Source organism: Sceloporus occidentalis, unplaced genomic scaffold (assembly GCF_023333645.1).
Source record: "Sceloporus occidentalis isolate IW3139 unplaced genomic scaffold, rSceOcc1.0.p SCAF_3, whole genome shotgun sequence".
NCBI lineage: Eukaryota > Metazoa > Chordata > Lepidosauria > Squamata > Phrynosomatidae > Sceloporus > Sceloporus occidentalis.
Genome location: NW_028316983.1, coordinates 221264030 through 221287230, shown reverse-complemented (window position 1 = coordinate 221287230; position 23201 = coordinate 221264030). Strand labels below are relative to the sequence as shown.

Below are 23201 nucleotides of genomic sequence, written 5' to 3'. Positions count from 1 at the left end.
CATTTGAATAGAAATGTGGGACCTGCAGTGTAGATTGCTTCTGTTTGGTCTCAGGCACTCCCCTTTCAGGACATGCCATTCCATCCCCCAGTTTTCTGTTTCTTTTCCAATGATGACAACTGGATAAAGACAGCAGTGGTTTGCAGTGCAGAAACAGAGAACACATAAACAGGAAAGGCCTTGAATATCTTCATCTGAGTGAATTCTTGATAACAGCTAAGGGCTCTGTTGAAACAGTGGGAAAGCCATGCCATGAAGATGGTGGAAAATTCAGTCTGTTACCACACATTATAATATTGGCTGTTATCTCCCTACAGGCTTTCTTACTTCAGCATTTTATGATGTTTATGTGGATGTTTGGTGCAATACTAAAAGAAAAGTCACCAGTGGCATAGCATGGCCACTTTTAGACAAGTCTTAGAGGCTAAAAACCTCATTTTAAAATAATAATTATTACAGTGATGTAATAAAAGGTTAATAAATGCGCTTTTCTTATGAGGTTAGATTTTATTAGATTACCTTAAGGAATGCCTCTCCCTACACGAACCTGTCCAATTATTGAGATCTTTCTTTGAGAGATTAATTCCCTGCTGAAGTGAGGCAAGTGGCAACAGTGGCTTCACTTGGGGAGTGCAGAGGCGCAGACTTCATCAGGTGACACCCGCAAAAGGAGGAAAACTGGTTGCGCCCTCCTCCCCCTTTGTGGCAGGATGGGTGAATACATGCCTTTCTTGGCTGCTCCATCCCTTGGCTTCCTCCTAAGGAGAAAAACAAGTAATGGAGAAACAGGAGGGAAGCACATGCACTATTCCTGCCCTGGGTGACTCCATAGCTAGTGATGGCACTGAATGGCAACCTCAGAGGGAACCCTGTCAGTTGGGTGTTGTCATTCTGAAATGCTCTGCTCAGGAAGGCTCACCTGGCACTGAGCCTGATATCTATGTGTCACAAAGAGAAAACCTTCATTTTTACTCAGGCCTTTAGCACGCACACACACATTTCTACACTGCTTTAAATTTGGCTTTTTATTTGCTTGTTTTTTATGTCTACTACTTTTCTATGCAGTTTTGCATTGTATTGCATTGAATTCTTTTTAAAAAATATTTTAGTTGTTCTGAGAGACTTCAGCTGATGAGTGGTACAGAAATATATTCCACAGATGAATTAAAAAAAACCTTAAAATATGAGAGCTAATGTATTAATGGTGCCTTTCCTCATACTTCTGCCATATTCTATTCTTGCTTTTGCAGGATATGTGTCATTCCCATTGTGACGATGCCATAATCCAGAAGAAGATCACAGAAATCATCAGGTGCTTCATTAATTCATCCATTCCGCCAGCAATTCAGATTGACATACCCGAAGAGCAAGCTCAGAAGATTATTGAGCAAAGGAAAGAGCTGGGCCCTTATGTGTTTAGGGAAGCACAGGTACATAGAGAGAACAGATCTTTCTAAAGTGCTGGGTTTGAACATATCTTGGAAGGGACACAATGCAAGTAATGTTCTTTTAAAACTGAGAGTGTATTTCGTAGGAATAGTGCAGTTTGACACCACTTTAACTGCCATGGCACCATCCTACAGAATCAGATTTTTAGTTTTGTGAGGAATCATCAGTCTTTGGTAGAGAAGGCTAAAGTCTTATGAGACTACAACTTCCAGTATTCCATAGGATGGAGCTATCGCACTTAAAGCAGTGTCAAACTGCATTATTTCTACAGGGTAGATACACCCCTAGAATTAGCATCTTTTCTTTCAAAATGGCAACAGGAATATATTTTGAGTAACAGTCCTCTTTACTGCAACTCATTATTTTAAGGAGGACATTTGGGTTGTTTTTAGTACTTACAAAAATGAAGAAGTAATTGCCAAAGAGTAACAAAATGTGATTTTTTAAAAGAGTAACATCAACATCAATTATTATTATTATTATTTTGAAGTAACACATTCACATGTCTGTTTTAAAAATAGGGATTCCATGCTCTAGACCTGAGTGGTAGAAGAGTCCTCTGGTTTTTGTGAGCTGATATTTCTGCCTGTGAATATCTGCTGTGTGTTGTTCCATCAGGGCCTTGAATTTAGAGCCAGATTTTAGAACATTGAAGAATATTGTATAAAGTTTATTCCATAGGCAGTCTTTCCAGTTGTACCCAGGAGATTATATACAACCTTTGGTACTGCTGAAAACCCCTACCCACATCAGCTTCTTGTGATCCCTGAAAAACATCTCCAGAAAGTCAGGGGACCCTTGAGAGAGGTGTCTAAAGCAGCATAAGGAGGACCTTACACTAATATGAAAAATCGAGTGCAGATGCACAGAGATCACTGAATCTGAGCCAAACATTTTACAAATGTTTTCAATGGACAAGGGCAGCTTGACTTTATCAGATCTTTTTCTTTAAATAAGCAATGCCATTGAAGGCTTTTGTTCTTTTCTTTTCTCCCCTTATTTAAAAAACAACCCCCTATTCTGCTCCACTGACCAAATAAGGTCATTTGTAAAAACAACACTGTTTGGCCACCAATAATTATTACCGAACCAACGTTTGGGTCACACAGTATACAGAAAACCTACACATACAGACAGATACCTGCACAAGAACTCCAACCATCACCCAGGACAAAAAAGAAGCACAATCAAAACACTGTTAGACCAGGCAAAACGCATCTGCAAACCCCACTTCTTGGAAGATGAACTGAAGCACTTGGACTGGGTTCTACAGGCTAATGGTTATTCCAGCTCAGACATCAGAAGGGCTGCCAGGCCAAGAAAGACCCAAAGGAGGGAAGACAAACAACCACCCAAAGGGAAGGTATTTTTACCATACATCAAAGGAGTCACTGACAGAATAGGGAAACTGGTGAGGAAGCACAACCTTCAAATGGTTTACAAACCAACAAAGAAAATCCAGTAAATGCTTCGCTCAGTCAAGGACCAGAGAGACCCTCTCACAGCCGCAGGAGTTTACCGCATACCATGCAGCTGCAGACAAGTTTACATAGGGACCACCAAATGCAGTGTGCAAACAAGAATCAAGGAACACGAGAGACACTGCAGACTGGGCCAGCCAGAAAAATCAGCAGTAGCAGAACATGCCACAAACCATCCTGGGCATAAAATGCTGTTTGAAAACACTGAAATTCTGGACCATGCCAACCACTACCATGTCAGGATGCACAGGGAAGCCATTGAAATCCACAAACATCTGGATAATTTCAACAGGAAAGAGGAAACCCTTAAAGTAAACAAGGTTTGGCTACCAGTCCTGAAAAATAGCAAGATGAAGACTCCACAAATGCAAATGAGAAATCTCCCAGGGTCAGGGGTTTCCCAGCAGACAATGAGCACTAATCAAGCAGACACTAATCCTCCTTTGCAGACCCTCCCACCCTGAGGCCTGCCATTAGCAACAGAACAAGACACATGCAAATCATTCCTCCATTCCCAGGTCACACAGTATATATATACCCACTCTTTTTCAGGCATGTATTCTCTGAAGATGCCTGCCACAGATGCTGGCGAAACGTCAGGAAGAAACTCCTTTAGAATATGGCCACATTGCCCGAAAAAACCACAAAAAACTAAAGATAATTATTACCTTTTACGCTTCTGTCTTTAAAGGGCATTCCACTCATTTGTCCCTCCTATTCCTACCAAATCTCAACAACAGTTGTAACTATATTATTTTTGTTGTTAATAACTTTATTTATTCCCTGTGTTTTCCTCCAAACTGGGATTCTGTTTTTAAAGTTTTTAAACTTTCCATGATCATGAAAATCTAGTAATCTGGAAGACAACTGAATTTTGGCAGATTGTGAGCTGGATAAAAGGTCTATAAAGGCCCAGTACATTAGAAGAAATAAAAAACAGTAATGCAGAAATGGAGTCTGGAAATGAGTGAAGATTTATCCCAATAAAAAAAGGATGCTTTCACTAGGATAGTACAATTAGTGGATAGAGCACTAGTTGATCTGAATTCAAGTGTCCCTTTAGTCATAAACTAATATCAGCATGGGGCAAATTCATTAGCGCTTTGTCTCAGGCTTCTTCTATATAATGGAATTTGGAAAAATCGATTTTGCTCACATTGTTTGCTCTCACCCACAGCTCACCCACATGTTATTTTTGTGAGGGCAAAGGATATTGTAAATTTCGATTAATTATTATAAAGGTTTTAAAGTTACAGTATACAGTCGGCCCTTCGTAAACATGGATTTTTTATACATCGATTCAAGCATCCATGGTTTGAAAATGTTAAAAAAAAAGTATAAATTTCAAATACCAAACCTTGATTTTTCCATTTTTTACAAGGGACACCATTTTGCTATGTCATTATATTTAATGGGACTTGAGCATCCACTGATTTTGTTATCCACAGGGGATCATGGAGCCAAACCCCAGCATATAACAAGGGTCCACTGTAATGCCTTATGCATAATTAGGACATAGCTTGGACATTTTGCCTGTAACATGTTACTTTTTTCAGGACATAATTACTTTTGCAAGTAATGTAATGATCGCAGTATCGCTACATCCTTATGTGCAATGGGTAACATTTACTAGTTACTTTTTTCTGTTAATTTTTAAGGGAATGGGTTACTGGGAAATTTTGAGGGAAATTTGAAATTTTTTACACTGACCTGAAAAAGTAATGTGCAATCTAACAAATTTTTGTTACCCACAACAATTTACCTTTAGGGGCTCTGAAACAAGTTACACAATGAACTATACTTAAAAAGTAATTTTCTAAGCTTTGCCTTACAGATCATCCCAAGTAGAAATGTACAGAGGATGTCTCTGAGTCTTATTTTTGTCTGGAAGAGATTATACAGAGAGTGAGAAAATAAAGAGGCCTGGTATCTCTCCTATACCCTTCAACTGTTCCAAATTCAGCAGTTAATATTTTCTATCCCACGTTTTCTCTCCTGTTTGCCTTCATCTTGCCACAACTGCTACAAATAGACTTCAAAGTGCAAAAATAGTTTGCACTCAATTAGAGAAGAGGAGAGGGCAGAATTCCCAGTAGGTTCAGGCAAAAACAAATTGCAGCAGTCTTTCCTAGCTTATGTGTTCCTCATTAATAATTTGATCACATCCTGATGTTGTTTGGCCACACATCTCCTGGTTTTCATCTGTGAAATGTTGGAGGATACGCTCTACATCGTTGTCGAGGTGTGCTTTAAAGTAATTTCTGACTTACTGCAACCCTAAAATGAACATATAATGGTGTTTTCTTGGCAATATTTGATTAGAAGAAGTTTGCCTTCACCTTCTTCTGAGGCTGAGAGAGTGTGACCTGCCTAAAGTCACCCAGTGGATTTCCGTGGGTTAGCATGAATTCAAAGTCATAATCCAGTGCTCTAACCACTATACCATACTGTGCTCTCTATAGAGTTGTAACTACAGTAGTTAAAATGTTGTTTTAAAAGCAAAGAATGACTCCAGCCTCATGTGCTATACTGTTCATGTGGTCATATGTGCAAGGTATATAATCACAATAGGGTCCTGATAACCTTAACTGCAATCTGGCAACTGTTGGTGAAGTTTAAGAATGCACAGCATTCTCGCATCATACTAGATAACAGGATTTAATGGCAAAAAGCTGATATGAATTGACAAAAGTCTGAGAGGTATGCAATTCACTCATTACATAATAAGCATTAGTCAGAGCTTACATAACCTGTTGGCTATCAATGTACAATATGGATCTACAGTATCTGTCTGTCTATGTTTATTTAATTTATGTCCCTCTTTTTCCCAACAATTGAATCCTGGCAGAATTCAATGCAGCTCACACAACTATTTGTGAGCAATGGAGTTACAGTATAATGGTATCCTAGCATTCCTTAACACCAAATATCACATTACAGCTGCCCAATTCATAGTGGTAAACAAACAGGTCTAGGAGAAGAATAAGGGAAGAGTGGAGAGTATTTTGAGGTATTAAAAAAAGTAAGCAAGGGAGAGAGGCAAAACTAAAGCTTGGAAATGTTACTTGTTTTGATAACAACTCCCAGAATCCCATAGTGGCTACAGTGGCTGAAGTATTTTGTGAGTTGTAGTCCAAAAGATAACATCTGTAAATTCTGAACAAATGTTTTTGTGAGTTTTTCGGGCTATGTGGCCATGTTCTAGAAGAGTTTATTCCTGATGTTTCACCAGCATCTGTGGCTGACATGTTCAGGGAATGCTCACTAGCAAATGCTCACCAACGGAGGGAGATGAAGAGTCATTGTGCCCCAATATCTAAGCCAATCTTGACAGAAGTAGAGAACATGAGCTCTGAGGAATAGCTGCTAAATACGTAATTCCACAGTGTATGCTGATTTTTTTAAAACTTCAAACAGCAGCTGCAGGACAGCCCTCTTTGGGAATGGATCATAATGGTAGGATGCCATTTTTTTTAAAAAAATCCCCCACATGTCTTGGGTCTCAGTGAATATCCTACATACCCAAAGCTGCTGTTTGGTATAAGAGGTAAACTGCTGTTCAGTCTGTTCTGTTTCTTTCATGATAATTTCCAGAACCACAGAATTAAATTCATCCCTAAAAGCTCCTTTCAAAAGTATGCATCACTTTATTGGTTCACAGTGTTAATGCCTTAATTGAGGTCATTCTTTGAATCTCTGTCTTTGCTTTCAGAATTGTTTTCCTCCTCCTAGTTTAAAACAGACCTTGCAATGAGATTATATCACTTTAAAAATTTCCTCATAGTTCAGCAATGTTGTTTTTAGAAGTTCTCCAAAGGCAAAATTGTCTTCTCCTAAAGTAGAATTTTAATAGAAGTTCCTTGTCTGTGTAAGTGGAATTTTCTGGGTAACATTTGGTTTAAACATAAAAATACTGATGCATTTTTTCTTTAAAAACCTACATGTTAAAAACAAGCCAGTGCCAACACTTGATGTTTTTATTAATGCAAGCAGTTATTTAGAATAGCATTTTGAAAAGAAGGAAAGCCTTTTAAACTGTGGTTTAAGAAGGTTCCTCATCAGCGATACTGATGAGAAGCATATCCAAATCTAGAGTAAAATATTAGGAGGCAGTATGGAAGGTGGAGGTAGTGGTGAAAGTTTGTGCTGTTCACTAAAGAATAAATGTTTGTTTCATTGTGGTGGTGGTGAAATGCCCTAATCGCAACAAGGTACCATCTCTTTCTATGGCGTTTTTACAATATGACTCTTCACACTATGACTACAATATGAGCCAGCATGGTGTTGTGGCTTGAGCATTGGACTTGGACTCTGAAGACCTGGGTTTGATTCCCTCCTGGGCTATGGAAACTCACTGTGCAATCTTGGGAAAGTCACACACTCTCAGCCCCAGAAAACCCCGTGATACCCCTGTGAAACCCCATTAGGTAGTTGGAAATGGCTTGAAGGCACAACAACAACAACTACAACAACAACAATCTGTTTCTGTTGTATTGAAATTTTACAATATGACTTTCCCCTTTTCTTTCTATTCAAGATGACTATTTTTGCACTGCTCTTCAAATTTTGGCCAAAATTTTGTGAGTTTCGAAGCAATTTGGCTGATGAGAACATTTTGCCTCTTCTGGACAAGCAGAGAGAGAAGACGTTAGAGAAAATGAAAAAAGCCAAAGAAGCAGAAGAAAAGGTGAGAGAAGCTAAGCAGAGGCACAAGATACTTTAGACAGGTTGGCTTGTAAAAGGAAACACTTTTAGGAAAATTCTGCAACATCCATGTTGGGGAGTGGTGGAAAAGACCAATGTCCTCACTGTGGGGTGTCTTTGTATCCATAGCTTGTCTGATTCAGTTATTACATTTGACATCAGACCTCCTATGCCATTGAAACAAGCAACACTATTTTAAAATAAAGTAAACCGTACATTGAAATGTGGCTAAAATGTAACATGCAAGCTAAAACTTAGTCAATCCAAATAAAAACAGTTTCTAGTGATGCCCAAAATCATTCATCTTTCATGAGTCAGGAAAAGGAAAGGGATCGCTTTTTCCTGATGCACTGCAGAGAGATGCTTCTATATGGAAATTAACAACATCAGCTCCCCACACATGGAATGCTGGGAGCCCATGCAAAAGGCAAGAGAAAACATAGCATAAACGTAACCCCTTATGTTGCTGGACTGAAACTCTCAGAAGCCCCGACTTCTTGGCGTTCTAGTTCACCAACAACTGGGGAACAAGTTTGTGAACCACAGCTCTAACAACTGATAGTGACCCTAGCTTTTGGTGGAAGGGGAAAACAGTGTATTACAGGTTTTCTAACAACAGTAGAAATCTCATTCCTTACTGGATAATATGGGTGGGTGAGTGGGAGATAGAGTTGCCAGATCTCAGGCCCTGGTCCTCTTCTCCAGTTCTCAGGGCGAGAGGAAGAATTTCAGGGTGCAAACATATTGGACAAAAAGGGTTGAACATATATATTTTCCTCCTTTCTTAGACTTGGTGTTTTCTGCTTTTTTATTTTAATTTGAATGGGGGTACTTTGTGCATTAATGTTTAATGTCTCATGTTATAAAATATCACATGGGTTTCAGGTTTTGGCCCTGAAATTGAGTTTTCCTGACCTGGCAATCTTGGGGGGAGGGGGTGATTTTAAACAAGTTTCTCCCAACTCTGTATAACTAGCTCCAGTTATGTTTAGTGCATGTACATTTCCCAGCCCTAGGTGCCAGCATGCAAATTATAATCTTGAACAGGCAGAGGCATCATTAGGGGTGTGTGGACCAAAACAGGTGACACCCCAGAGGAGGGTGTCACCAGGTGGGGCAGTATACCCAGAGGGACTGCCATAGCTACTAGGTGAGTGAGAAAGGGAATCACCTCCCTTTTCCACTCACCCAGCAGCTACATCAGACCCTAAATGGGCCCTCCAGGGGCCCCAGCACTGCCCCTCTCAGCAGCACAGACTGCTGGGGGGACCCCCAAATGGGCTTTCCAGGGGCCACAGTGCCATCCCTCTCAGCTGTAATCTCGGAGGACAGATTGGGGCTGTGGGAGGAGGGAAGGCAAGGCCATTTGCCTCCCCCCAACACACACACATACTGGGGACACCAACCTCAGTGATGCAACTGGGGACAGGGAGAAGGAATTGTAGTGGGAATGATTGCAGTTTGCTTCTTTCAACCTGCTCATGAAGCAGGATATCCCTCATCTCCAGCAACTGCTGAGAATGGAAAGGTGAACCCTTTCCTCACTAAAGGAGACTGCAGGAGGAATGAGGAGAAGCATGCTTTGGATTGGCATATTCTCTGTCACACCTATATCAGTGCCCTATCTCTGTGCATCACCTTGGAAATGGTGGTTAAGATCCCCAAATGAGCAGGAAAAACAATGAACAAAACCAACACTGTTCTATTTTCTTCATGATTCTCTCCTGTTTCTTATCTCTGCTAACATTGTGTACACCGAACTTCTGGTTCCCCTGTTGTCTGAAGTCTAAAAAGTTCATAGACTTGTTTATAAATATAAACCAACACAGGTTTTAGTCTTGGGCAATTCAGTGAAGAGGTAATTCATAGATGAAGGACAGCAACTTTGAAAAAAATTGTATTCACTCTAGATGCCCAACATATTATGGTACTGAGATAATTGCATTGGATTGTCTTAAGAAATGGTGGTAAGGATAAATAAATCATAGAGTAATGCTGTAAAAATCCTCCTATGACACCCAGTGCTTTTAATTCACCTTAAACTGAGATTGAGCAAAAGTTTTATTTTTGTATTGCTAGGTCCCAAGGAAGAGATCTGCTGTGTCTGTAAAGACAGGAGCAGCTACAACTATGACTACAGGTCTTGAATCTAGGCGAACAAGTAAAAGTGAACTTTCATCTACGCCAAGCTTTTCTGGGTTTGGCAGACAGGTGATTAAATTATAAATGACAGACAATAGTTTCTTCTTGAACCAATGAGAGGGGTTTACTCTGCTGTTGGAATTGTTATGCTGCTGTTGAAGTTGTTTTAAAAAGTAACTTTTCTTAGCTCTTTTCTGACCAAATTATGGAACTAGTTTTACTCATCCTTCATAAGTAAAATGGCTTGTCAACTAATAGCTATTTAGATATTAACTTGCTATGCCAAGATATTATGTGTGTTTACTTCGCATCTAATTCTTTGATTATGTTGACTGGTTTTCTAATTGTGTAAAGTGTATTAAAATGGCTTGAAATGTGTTTTTCTGATTGTTCCTCAACATAACTTCTTCTGATATGAGGTGGGATAGAAATGTTCAAATAAATGAATGAATAAAATGTTAGTTTCATTTTTGAAAATGGCCTTTGCAGCTTTCCTGGAATTATTCAAAGTACCTGGAAGCTCTCCAGCAGGAAAGAGTCCTCCTGAAGATTCAGGAAGATCTAGAGAAAAAGGCAGTCAACTCATCAGCTTATGCAGGTCAGCATTTAATTGAGTAGTTCAGCTAGAAAAAGATTATGATGAATCCACTTATAGAGTGCTTTCTCACTAACTGAACTAAGTAAGCATCACTTTAGTATTCAATTTTTAAAAATCTTTTTGATACTTTTTGATAGCCTCTATCACTTTGATGCAAGGCCTGAAAAGTTGCATGTACTTTCAACTCCCATGGGTCAAGTTGGCTGTGGTATTCTGGGTAGTGTGCAAAATAGTAACTTTTCAAAGCTGTACTTCAGTGCATATTTACAGTAACTTATTTGGATCCCCCCCTCCCAGAATGCTTCATTTAATCTTTTTTTGGGGGGGGGGTTGTACCCACAATGTGACCAAAACCTGTGCCCCCAAAGTTATATTACCATCCATTTTTCAGGATATGCTTTTGAGTTGGACAGAAATCTGTTCTCTGTTTTTCACAAGATGGTAAAGATTTATAAAAATTCAACAAGGAAGCCTTCAGGGCAGCTTACAAATATGCATCCAGAACATGTTGTGCTAAATCCAATGCTAGTCCTACCCAAGAGTACTACCACTGAAACAATTGGAACTTGTATGTCACCTAATGAAAGTTACATTGATTTCAGTGGGTCTAATCTAAGTAGGAATAACATTGGATTTAATCCATTCATTTTATCCCTCATCATGTAAATTCGGGGTTGCATTTGACCTGCACCTCTTCTGCTGTATTTTATCCTCACAGGCACCCTCTTGAGATAGTTTAAGATGGGAGATGGCAATGATTCCATTTAATGAGTGAACATCCTGGTTTAGGGATTTGAATTCAGATCTCTTTAGACTGTACCTAATATTCTATGCATTATCACAGTAATTTTGAATGTTTTAGACTTTAGTTCCTAGAATCCCTTGTGTCTGGCCAAACTGATGGTAGCCTTAATCTGGATCCTTCCAAGGAGACTGACATAGTGTTCAAATGAAGATTTCCAAATGCGTTTGGAGTAAAACTGTTTTACTTAAAGCAAAAAGACAGCCAGGCTTCCTTCAGTAGAAATCAGAGTTTTTAGAGTATTTCCTTTCCTCTGACATTAAAATATTTCCTCTGCCAAGGTCCAGCTACCAATAACTTGTATGTAATATGCATTAATGAACTAGAGGCCACACTATCAAATGCAACAGAACAATTCTGTTATTCTGGATTAATGACTCCAAAACAAAAAAGAGTAATTAAAAAACAGAACCCACTGAATATAGATCAAAGTAAAATATGAATGTTTTAAATAAATTGCATCTATGTGGAACTGAAATTTCTCAGGACAGGAGCTACGGTCCCTTGGGTTCTTTGCAACAAGCATTTCAACATACTTTGCAATAAGTATGTAGCTGAAAATATGAATTCTGTGGTAAGCCTATTTACTGACAAGATCAGCATTGCCACTGTAGCCGAAGGCTGATGCAGCTGCTGGTCTGCAGATGTTGTCAGAATATGGGTTCATCTACACTGTAGAAATAATGCAGTTTGACTGCCATGGCTCCATCTTTATAGAATCATGTGATTTGTAGTTTGTTAGGCACCAGCACTCTTTGGCAGAGAAGGCTAAAAGCTTTGTAAAACTGCAAATTCCAGGGTCCCATAAGATGGAGCTACAGCACTTACAATGGTGTCAAACTACATTATTTCCACAGTGTAGATGCACCCTACATTCCCCATCATTTCTGATCACTAGCCATGCTGCCTGGAGCTGATGGGAGTTGGATTCCATGAGTACCTGAAAGGGTTTGGATTTCTCCACCCCTGTTGTATCCCATCATTTTCTCTTTGTCCAGTATTCAGAGGTCAGTACTGTTGCTTATGTAGTCAAAACAGCAACACCTGTACATAACAGGAGAAGACGCAGCATGCTCTGGTTTGCATAGGTTTGGCCTAGTTACAAAAGAACTTTAAGGGGGAGATACTCAGAATTGTGGAAATCTTCACCCTAAGCAGCCCAAAATGAACTGAACATGACTGTGCTAGTGAACAGGATTGGAAATGGGAGGATGGAGAAATGGAAAGGAATTGAGCATCTGGAAACAGCAGCACTGTGCCCTGCAGTATTTTATTGTAGTTTATATTTATTCTTCTATATCAGTGTTCAAGATCTGTTGAATTTTTGAGACAAGAAAGAGGAAAAATTGAAAGAAAGAGGTTCCGTATATTGCATGGGTTCAGGAAAATGCAGTTTGTTACAGTGTTTTATCCAGAGTCCATCATAGAATCATAAAATCATAGAATCATAGAGTTGGAAGAGACCGCAAGGGCCATCCAGTCCAACCCCCTGCCATGCAGGAAATCACAATCAAAGCATCTCCAACAGATGGCCATCCAGCCTCTGCTTGAAGACCTCCAAGGAAGGAGACTCCACTACACTCCGAGGGAGTTTGTTCCACTGTCGAACAGCCCTTACTGTCAGGAAGTTCCTCCTAATGTTGAGGTGGGATCTCTTTTCCTGGAACTTGCATCCATTACTCCATGTCCTAGTCTCTGGAGCAGCAGAAAACAAGCTTGCTCCCTCCTCAATATGACATCCCTTCAAATATTTAAACAGGGCTATCATATCAATGCTTTAGTACTGCAGGTTTAACGTACACAAAGAGAGAGATTGAATTCAGAGATATAGACGTGTTAGTCTGTAGAATCGGTATGTAGAGAGATCTTGTAGCACCTTTGAGACTAACTGAAAGAAAGCAGCATGAGCTTTCTTAGACTTCCTGGCACAGTCATGTTCAGTTCATTTTGGGCTGCTTAGGGTGAAGAAAGCTCATGCTGCCAACTTCTTTATTTCTATTAGTCACAGAGGTGCTACAAGATGTCTCTACAAAGAGAAAGATGTTTCATAAGTCTTTGTGCTGCTTTTTACATTGTGCTGTAATTTCTTACTGTCTCACTCATATCATAGCATCAGTTCTGTTGAGCTGGTCCTAAAATTGTTGCCTTTCTTAATGCTTTAATGCTCTGAAAGCTCTGGGCAGTTTTGAAGTTTTGAAATATACATTTGTTTGCAATCCAGGAGTCTCCTCCATTTTCACATTTAAGAGTGATCTTCACCCTGTGCCTGAGAAAGCGGTTTACCCAACACCCTTCACTTCAGCTTTTGTCAAGCAACAACGTACACATCCACCTAAAGACAATGAAAGTATGTTTCACAGAGAGGTTGATTAATTTTTCAGTTTGGAATTTGTTCAGTAAACCATGTTTTCTCATTACTAACAAAATTGCAGTCTTGATTCCAGTTAAATGTGTATAGGATGATGCTATAAGGACCAAAGAGTTCAGTGGGGTTTACTCACAGGTAAATGAACCTTGAGCCTAAGAGCTAATGTTTTAAAAACTATGGGCCTGAACAGACAGGCCAAAATAAAGCTGCTTCAGGTCACTTTGGAGCTATGCTGTTTAAATGATGCATATGTCGTAAGAGGCCAGAAGGTGCGCCAAAGCTGTGTTCCAGTCCTGAGGGCTGGAGTGCAGCTTTGGCGCACCTTCTGGCCTCTTAAGATGCATGTGTTATTTAAACAACATACCTCCAAAGTATACATTTTATACATTTCTATTCTTCATTTGTTTTGTACAGTGATGTAAGAGAGCAAGATAATATTAATTTACTGAAAATAATTAATATACTGAAAATTATTACTTTCCTATCATTTCTCCATAAGTAAATCATACAAAATCCAATAATAGCAAGCTGAAACACCCAGTAGCCAAAATATTTAACAGCACTCAAAATTCTAATTTTAAATGCCCTCTTGAAAGCAAGCAGTAATGTAACATTGCAAGATCAATATGCAGTGTAGGTTGATGAAAACCGAGGCAAAACAGCACAGCACAGAACATACTTTTGCATGTAGGCCAAGGACATATTCTTGCATGCAAAGGACTGCAGTTTTTATCTTCAGCATCTCCAGATAGGGCTGGGAGAAACTTCTTGAAACCTTGAGGTGCCATTGCCAGTGAATTCTGACGCTGTTGGTTCAAATCAAGGGTGGGCAAAGCCCAGACTGTGGGATGTGCGTGTCTTCCAGGGCTGGTTTGTATGGCTCCCAGCCCCCTCCCCAAATTTTCTGTAATTTTTTTTGGTTTGCTCCAAAATGTTCCAAATTATCTTTGGACATGTGGATGGCAATTCCACCAGGTTGGGAGGTCCCTTGGACCCCAGGGGTCAAAACAAAATTTTGCAAAACATTTTTTTAATTCCCCTCTCAAAATGCCCTCTAGATGCACAGGAAGGTCCCAAAACATAGTGAGATTGCCCTCATGTTCCCTTGTAGGCATTTGGAGCCAAAATGTTTTTGTTCTGTAAAAGCAGGTGTGGGGGTTTGTATGGCCCTCAAAGGACTCCTGGGGGCCTAATGCAGCTCTCCTAGCCTTCCGCAGTTGCCAGCTCCTGGTTTTAATAAATTAATAGCCTGGTTCAGTATAGGAAAGCCAGCATGGCACAGTGGTCTGAGCACTGGACTATGACTGTCAGCCATGGAAACCCACTTGTGCAAGTCACACTCTTTTGAGTCCAGAAAAAGGCAAAGGCAAGCCCCTTCTGAAGGCTTCTTGGCGAGGAAACCTCATGATAGGTTCACTTTAGGGTTGCCATAAGTTGGAAATGACTTGAAGGCACACAACAACTGATTCAGTATAAGCCATCCCTACCATTCAGCAGAGTGACGGATCATCTCAGGCAGCAGATGATGAGGGCATCAGTAGCTCCTTTGCTATTCCTGATTAGCCTCATTGCCATTAATCCACCCCTACCCCCATGACAGGGCTGTATTTCACACAGACCCTCCTGTGTCTCTTAAACTGGCCTGTTGCCTTCTGGTGTGATGGAGCTCCCTATGCCATTGCCACTGCTGAAGTGTGATTCAGCTGCCAATCCAATCTGCTTCTGAATTTGAAAGGGAGTTGCAACTATGTCAGGCAGTAAAATGTCTTGAACTGATCCTGACAAATCATACCCAGCATATTCATGACTCGAGTCATATCTTAAGGCAGCTCTTTGAGTGTACATATTTACTGAGCATTATGGGTGTCACCTTTTGTTACTAAACCTCTATGATAAAAATTGAAAAGTCTATTTCTGGTACTACTAGCCCACTAGCTGTATTTACAGATGAGAAACATGTGGTAAGAAGGCATTTTTAACATTAGGAATGAAAGGGAACAAAAAAGGATACAATTTACATAGAATTTTAAATCATCAGTGTAGGAAACATTATTCTTTTTTCTTTTTTTTCACAGATAAAATTTCTTTGTCACACTTTATTTTATATTAATGCTCTATTTTCTCTTTTTTACAGGAACTCCAAAACTTTAAGGAAGGTGATGAAGAAGTTGTGTATGCAGCCATCATAGGAATTGTCTATAGCTAAAAGAAACTAGTGCAGGTTATTAGCTTTCACTAATACTCGAAGAAGATTGGCATCCATCTCCTAATATAATTGTTAACAGAAGAGAAACTGATTTAAGTGATAACTTTATTTAGTCTGTGATTATGTCTTCATGCTTTCTGCTTTGAGAAGGAGTGATTATCGAACAACATGATCACAAAGTATTTTCACGACTCAGTTCTAACTCAGTGACAGACCACATACTTTGCATGTAAAAGGTTCAGGCTTGGTATTTCTAGGTAAGGCTCTTCCTGAAATGGAGGAGAATTTCAGTCAATGATTCTCAACCATTGGCTCTCCAGATGCTCTGGACATCATCTCTCAAAATCTCTGGCTATCATTGACCATGCTGGTGAGACTTCTGGGAGCTAAACTCCAAAATATCTGGAGAGGCTGAAGATTGCACTGGCCAGGCCTCATCTGGAGTACTGCATTCAGTTATGGGCTCCTTATTTTAAGAAGGATATAGACAAGTTGAAGCAGGTTCAGAAAGGGGCAGTGAGGATGCTAAGAAGTATGGAGAATAAAACGTAGGAACTCAGCTTGTTCAGTTTGGTGAACAGAAGACTGAGGGGTGCCATGATGGCACTCTTTAAATACCTCAAGGGTTGTCACAGAGGAGAGGGCATCTCTGCTATCCCAGAGGGATACAGCCAGGTCTAATGGTCTGAAGTTACAGGAGAATAGATTATGATTGAACATTACTTGACAGTAAGGATGGTTTGGCAATGGAACCAATTGCCTAGAGAGGCAGTGGGATCTCTTTTTCTGGCTATCTTCAAAATGAGCCTGGATAGGTACCTGCAGGGAATGCTTTAGCTGGAGATATTAGGTGGACTAGATGGCCCCTTCCTATGTTCCAAAACACACTGCAAACTGCTTTAAGTGCCCTGACTCAGTGCTAGGGAATCCTAGGAATTGTAGTTTATTATAGCACCAGAGGTCTCTGACAGAGAAGACTATGTCTCACAAAACTACAGTTTCCAGTTAAAGTAGTCTCAAACTGAAGTAATGCCATATATGAAAAGATTTGCAGGTAGCATTCTTCCCTCCTTCCATCAAATATTTACAACAAGGGAAAATAATATGAACTAACTCTGTAGCCAAGCTTTTGAGCTGCATTATCTATACAACTTTTCCACAAGTCAGTGGGTTCATATAGTTCTCTTTTTCCTATTATTACCCCCCCCCCCCCAAATTTAATAACCATCAGCTCTGTTTGTCTTATTCAGTAGATCTCTTCTGAGTCATACTTATTTTACTTGTTATATGAAGGCTATTATCCAGAGATGTATCTGATAGGATAAAACTTCATATGAATGCTATCCAGCCTTGCAGAATTATATCATTCCATGGAGTGAAACAACATTTTCCCCTGTGGCAGTGATGGAAGTGGTATAAGGAAATGCCTTGTCTTTCAGAAAGGGACAGGAATTGCTTTACTGATTTGGTAGAATTTTGCATTTCTCTCATGGCTTTGTGAACATTAAATTTTCCAGATTACTTCATAAATTAATTCTGACATTGATATATCCAATTTATGGTCAAATCTCCATGTGTAAGTAAAAAAGTGATAGAAATGGAGTTATGAGTCTGACAGATTTTATCCCTTTTTTTATTGCTAACCAAAAGGAAAAAGAATGCTCTTATGTCAAAAAACTAATTTATTTATTCTGCTTTTTAAAGGAGGTAAACCAATAGTACTCAAACCTTTTGCCCTTGAAACATTCCTTTATATCTACTTGTGGACATCGTATGTATACGAATAAAAATATTTTGTTTATTTAATGTGCATATTTTCATTTGCATATTCATGCATATTCATAATTTAACATTTTATATGACAGTAATATTGTCCAAATTAGAACAGTTTTAAGTAAATTCAATATTTAACTCAAAGCATATGTAGATGTTATACATAAAAAAAGTTTGGGACAAGGAGGAGGGCCCCCACATGTTTCACACCTCCCTTGAGTAACTCCTCCCCCCGGGGCCCTTTTCATCTCCCCACGATTTTCATTTCTATCACCTATAGCTTGAATTAGGATCATGCCAGGATAATTGTATTGACCCCCTGAACTGTTTTGTGAAAATCCACTGTTAATAAGATAGTTATAACTTTCTGCATTTTTCCCTCTGACCTCCGTGTTTATTAACAACAACAACAACAACAACTCCCCCTGCACCCTGTAGAGGATGTAAAGGTCTTTTTAAAGTAAAAAGAGTTGGTTGACAGGAACTGGCAGGAAGTGGGCACAGCCCTGTGAAAAGAAGTATGTGGTCCATGGACCTCTAGAAGTTGCCTATCTGAGATCTCCAGATTACAATGGCCCCATACAGACAGGCCCAAATAAAGCTGTTTTGGATCACTTTGGAGGTATGCTGTTTAAAGGATGCATACGTCCTAAGAGTCCGGAAGCCGCATCAAAGCTACGTTGCAGTCCTAAGGACTGGAACACAGCTTTGACACAGCTTCCGGCCTCTTAGGATGCATGCATCATTTAAACAGCATACCTCCAAAGTGACCCAAAGCAGCTTTATTTTGGCCTGTCTGTATGGGCTCAAAGATATACAAAATGCATAGAATCGAGCATTTCATACCATATTGTATTAGGTCTTTCCCACACTATCCACCCACCTCCCTGGTTTTCTTAGCCACAAAATGGCTATGGCAGAACCCCCCAGTGCTTGGAAGCTGCCTTTCTGGTGGAGGAATGTTGAGTACCTCCTTCCATAACATAAACATAAATAAATAAAATGTATACACTTGTATAACCCCAGGTTTTGCAAGCATACACCACCAATAGGATTCCAGCCATCTATAGGACTGAATTATTTGCTTTATTGAAGGAAAACAACTTGACAATCAATATATGCAGAAGCAATTTGCAGTTATTACTTCTTGGAAGACAAACGTAATCACAGTGTAAAGTCGTGTGTGGTGGTTTCCTTCCTTCCTTCCTTCCTTCCTTCCTTCCTTCCTTCCTTTCCAGTTTTGCAGCCCCATTTTAGATGCCATCTATATTAACAGAAAACTACTAAATATGCTCTGTTCTAGTAAACAAAGGTAAGCAATGAGGGAGTCAAGTAGATGACAAGTTGAACATGAGTCAACAGTGCGATGCGGCAGCTAACAATGCCAATGCGATTTTAGGCTGCATCAATAAAAGTATAGTCTCTAGATCAAGGGAAGTAATAGTGCCACTCTATTCTGCTTTGGTCAGGCCCCACCTGGAATATTGTGACCAGTTCTGGGCACCACAATTCAAAAAGGACATTGAGAAACTGGAGCATGTCCAAAGGAGGGAGACTAAAATGATGAAGGGTCTGGAAACCATGCCCTATGAGGAAAGACTCAGGAAGCTGGGGATGTTTAGCCTGGAGAAGCGAAGGTTAAGGGATGATATGATAGCCCTGTTTAAATATTTGAAGGGATTTGAGGAGGGAGCAAGCTTGTTTTCTGCTGCTCCAGAGACTAGGACATGGAGTAATGGATGCAAGTTCCAGGAAAAGAGATCCCACCTCAACATTAGGAGGAACTTCCTGACAGTAAGGGCTGTTCGACAGTGGAACAAACTCCCTCGGAGTGTAGTGGAGTCTCCTTCCCTGGAGGTCTTTAAACAGAGGCTGGATGGACATCTGTCGGGATGTTTTGATTTAGATTTCCTGCATGGCAGGGGGTTGGACTGGATGGCCCTTGTGGTCTCTTCCAACTCTACGATTCTAAATACTGTACTGTATGTGGTATTGTTTAACATACAGCTCCTCACCAAATCTTAGAAATCTTAAATCTTAATGTCAAAGGCAAATAATGGAGCAAAGAGATGGTCTTTATGGATGCCTGAGCTGTTAAAACCACTCAGGAAGCAGAAACAATCCCTTTTATTTAGAATTTGGATTTAAAGAGATAATAGCGACTTTAGTCCAAAACACACTACAGAAATAATCCAGTTTGATTAAATTTGGATTATCTCTAAATGCCCTGGCTCAAAGCTAGGGAATTCTGGGAACTGTAGTTTTGTGAGACATTTAGCCTTCCTTGTCAGAGAGCTCTGATGTTACAATAAACAACAATTCCCAGGATTCCCTAGTACTGAGTCAGGGCAGTTAAAGCGGTCTCAAACGGGATAATTTCTGCAGTGTGCTTTTGGACCATATCTGAGCTTTTTTTGTAGGTGGGGTGGAGGGACACACAAGGATATATTAGATTTTAATAGTAACAGTGGATAAAGCAATGTCAAAAGCAGGCAGGTAAGTGTGTGTGTGTGTGTGACAATTTAACACTTTCAAGTTTCTAATTAATTTTAAAGGATACTTTTGAGGCTTCTCCCCACTTTGTTCTTGTGTCATTCCTTTTTTTAAAACAACAGCATAATAGCAATGAGCAGTGTAATGAATTACCTGAGGATTAAAAATAAATAGCTGAATAGTAATAAATTTGTGTTTGTGTGGCTTTGTAACAAATTGCTTAACAAATTTAAATTAACAAGTGACGTTTCTAAGTACTTACAAAAGATCATGTAGTCATTTCATGATACAGACATGATTTAGGTGAGATTAAGAAGTGAAATTACATGTGCTCAGGGTATTTGCTTTTTTCATTGGAGTTGGCAAACTGTTTGTTTGTTTGTTTTGTTTATTCATTGTCTTGCTTTCACATATCAGGAATGCAGAAGCAGCTGGGGAGCTTATTTCTGCTTTGCAATTAAATTATTATACATCAGTGCTTCTTAAGCCATTTGATGTGTGAGACTGACAGCGGTTATTTTTTCCATGTGCGCCAGCACAGCACCATATTTATGTTATGTTATAACTGGTTCTTTATTTCCTAGATAATAAATGCAGACCGGCAGCCAACAGTTGTTGACCAGCACCGGTCCACACACCACTTTGAGTAGGACCAATTTTCACAGCTGTTTAAACTTACCTAGAACCAGCGTGGCATAGTGATTTGTGTACTGGACTGATTCTCAGCTTGGCTATGAAACCCATTGGATGAACTTGGGCAAGTCACATGCTCTCAGGGGAAGGCAATGGTAAACCATCTCTGAACTAATCTTGCCAAAAAAAACCTATGATAGGTTTACCTTAAGGTCACCATAAGTAAAAAATGACCTGAAGGCACACAACAACAAGAACGACTAAATCTATCCAGCTCATTTAACTATTCAGTCCAGGGTCTTAAATGATCTAGTTGACTGTATCACTGACCTTAATTTAGGGTTCATCTCCATTGTAGATATAAAGCAGTTTCACACCATTTTAACTAGCACAGATCCATTCTACAGAATGCTGAGATTTGTAGTTTTGTGAGGCATCAACACTCTTTGGCAGAGAAAATTAATGACTTTGTAAAATTACAAATCCCAGGATTGCATACCGTGGAGCTACAGCACTTAAAGTGGTATCAAGAGAATCTTGGTCTGACAACCATAGAATCTTATCGCCAAGTATCTGGTAGAAAAGAGAGAATTTTTAAAATGAAAAATAACAGATTCTTTTTTTTGGTGGGGGTTGTTTATGTTTTGCAAATGAAGAATGTTCTGTTAGACAGGCTAAAATAATTTCAAGCTGATCTTATTTCCAGATATGGGGAGACTGATATTGTTTATGGTACCACCCCAGATTAGCATGTTTTGATATTTATTCAAGTTGTTGCAAGGGTAGGTTAATTTTTTTAAAAATGCTCACTCTACCCCCTTCCTCCAATATAAAAGGAACTCTACTGATGACTACTTTGGATCTAACCCAATGAATCTCAGAATTATTCTCGGTTCAATCAAATGTCATTCTAGGTCCAAAGAGGTAGAAGATGACGGGAAGAACTGAGTTGTTGAACGGCTGCTGTCAGATCAGATACTGGGGTTGGGGAACCAAAGGTCTGCTAATACCACAAGGAAGCTTCAGGTTTTCCTATGACCACATCAGGAAGTAGAGACAAGACCATGTGGATATTTATGTGGAACATTTATTTTGGATATAGCATAAATGTGTGAACATTGCCAAAAAGAGCAATTTTCAAGAATGAGAGTAAGAAACTTGCTTGTCTCATGCACATTTATCATTACTGTACTGTCACAGGAAATTAAGTATAAACAGACTCATTAAGATGAATGAGTTACACAAACATCTGAAATGAAAAAACTCAGGTTTGTTGTTGCTTGCCAAATGACCAAGACCATCTGGTTTATTTGGGTTAAACTTTATATGAAGCTCCAAGATTTAACCCCATTAAAAAGTGCTGGCACTGGGAACTTGCACTCCCCATGCTCACACAGCTTTCTAAAATCAGTGATTAAAAGTCCAACTTAACAACAAGCAGTGTTTTCAGTGACTGTGGCAATCACTGGTAACCATCAACATGTTGATTCATCTAGAGTTGGTCCAAAAAATTACACAAACTGATCCTACATTCTTTTGTTTGCATCCATCGTCATACGCTTACCCCCAAATTAAAGCATGCAGTACTTGAAACAACTTCAAAGGGCAAACTTGCACTTCTACTGGTTCAGCCCTTTTTATTGGTTCATGTTTTCCATTTGGCTTCAACATCTTGTTCTTGCTGATGCCTTTCTAGAATTTCATTTATATATATTACAGCTCTGGTTGGTGAGACAATCTAATTAATACCGGGATTGAGGCTAGGGATTGTAGTAGTCTCATGCTGTCTCCATGGGGGTGGAAAGCAGAGGATGCCACAATCCCTCTCCCCCATTATGAATATGTATACATATTTTACCAGACTGAAGGTGGCCAAGTAAGCCTAAGGAAAATGTGCTCCAAGTTCATTAAATCAAAATGCATTTAACGCTGATTGTTTACACTGTTATCTACTGCCAGTTCTGTTAATCACCAAGCTCAAATATGGCATTGTAGAGGGAACATGAGATCCGTGATTTCTTAATTAGATTCTTTTTCTAGCAAAACAATAAAGTAGAAGCAGGCCATCTTGCAATGAAAAACATTAATGCCTTTCTAAACTTGAAAGATTGTGATTCACTGGAGGTTTGCAAATGGGAATATCTATCTTTTTCTTTCTCCCTTGCCATGATGTCATGGCAAGGACTGGCTAAATGTGAAAAGCAAACAGCGTCACTGAGAATATTGCTATGGTTTAAGAGCAGAAAGTTACACTTGTTTCAATAAGGTTGGGAGACTTCAGTTGCACTTCTGGCACGTCTGGCTGCAATCCTCTTAATTTATACTGGCATAATTGCCAGTTATGCCAGCCTAAACACTTTTTGGACGTTGTACAAGGTAGTCTCCAGACGTTATCTTCCCTAGGATATGCAATGGTAGTTGGATGGTTTCACCCACAACACAAACAGCTACTGGTTGGCTTTAGATGGATGCATGAGGACTTCCTTATGGTAAATCCATTCAGTTTGCAAATTTCTGTAAGACCTGGAAATTCCTGGAAACATTTTGTGGAA

The 23201-nt window shown here is 39.5% G+C and overlaps 1 protein-coding gene across 1 annotated transcript in view; it reads left to right on the top strand.

Annotated features, from left to right (window-relative positions):
* The window catches only part of RGS22 (regulator of G protein signaling 22), a 78007-nt gene extending 60548 nt beyond the window's left edge, over positions 1 to 17459 (top strand). The window contains exons 22-27 of the mRNA XM_089518383.1: positions 1251 to 1430; positions 7468 to 7617; positions 9714 to 9845; positions 10266 to 10374; positions 13398 to 13523; positions 15679 to 17459. Of these exons, the coding sequence (XP_089374509.1) occupies positions 1251 to 1430; positions 7468 to 7617; positions 9714 to 9845; positions 10266 to 10374; positions 13398 to 13523; positions 15679 to 15695 (714 nt within the window). The 3' untranslated portion in view covers positions 15696 to 17459. The remainder of the gene's footprint in view (positions 1 to 1250; positions 1431 to 7467; positions 7618 to 9713; positions 9846 to 10265; positions 10375 to 13397; positions 13524 to 15678) is intronic.
* The last annotated feature ends 5742 nt before the right edge of the window (positions 17460 to 23201 follow it).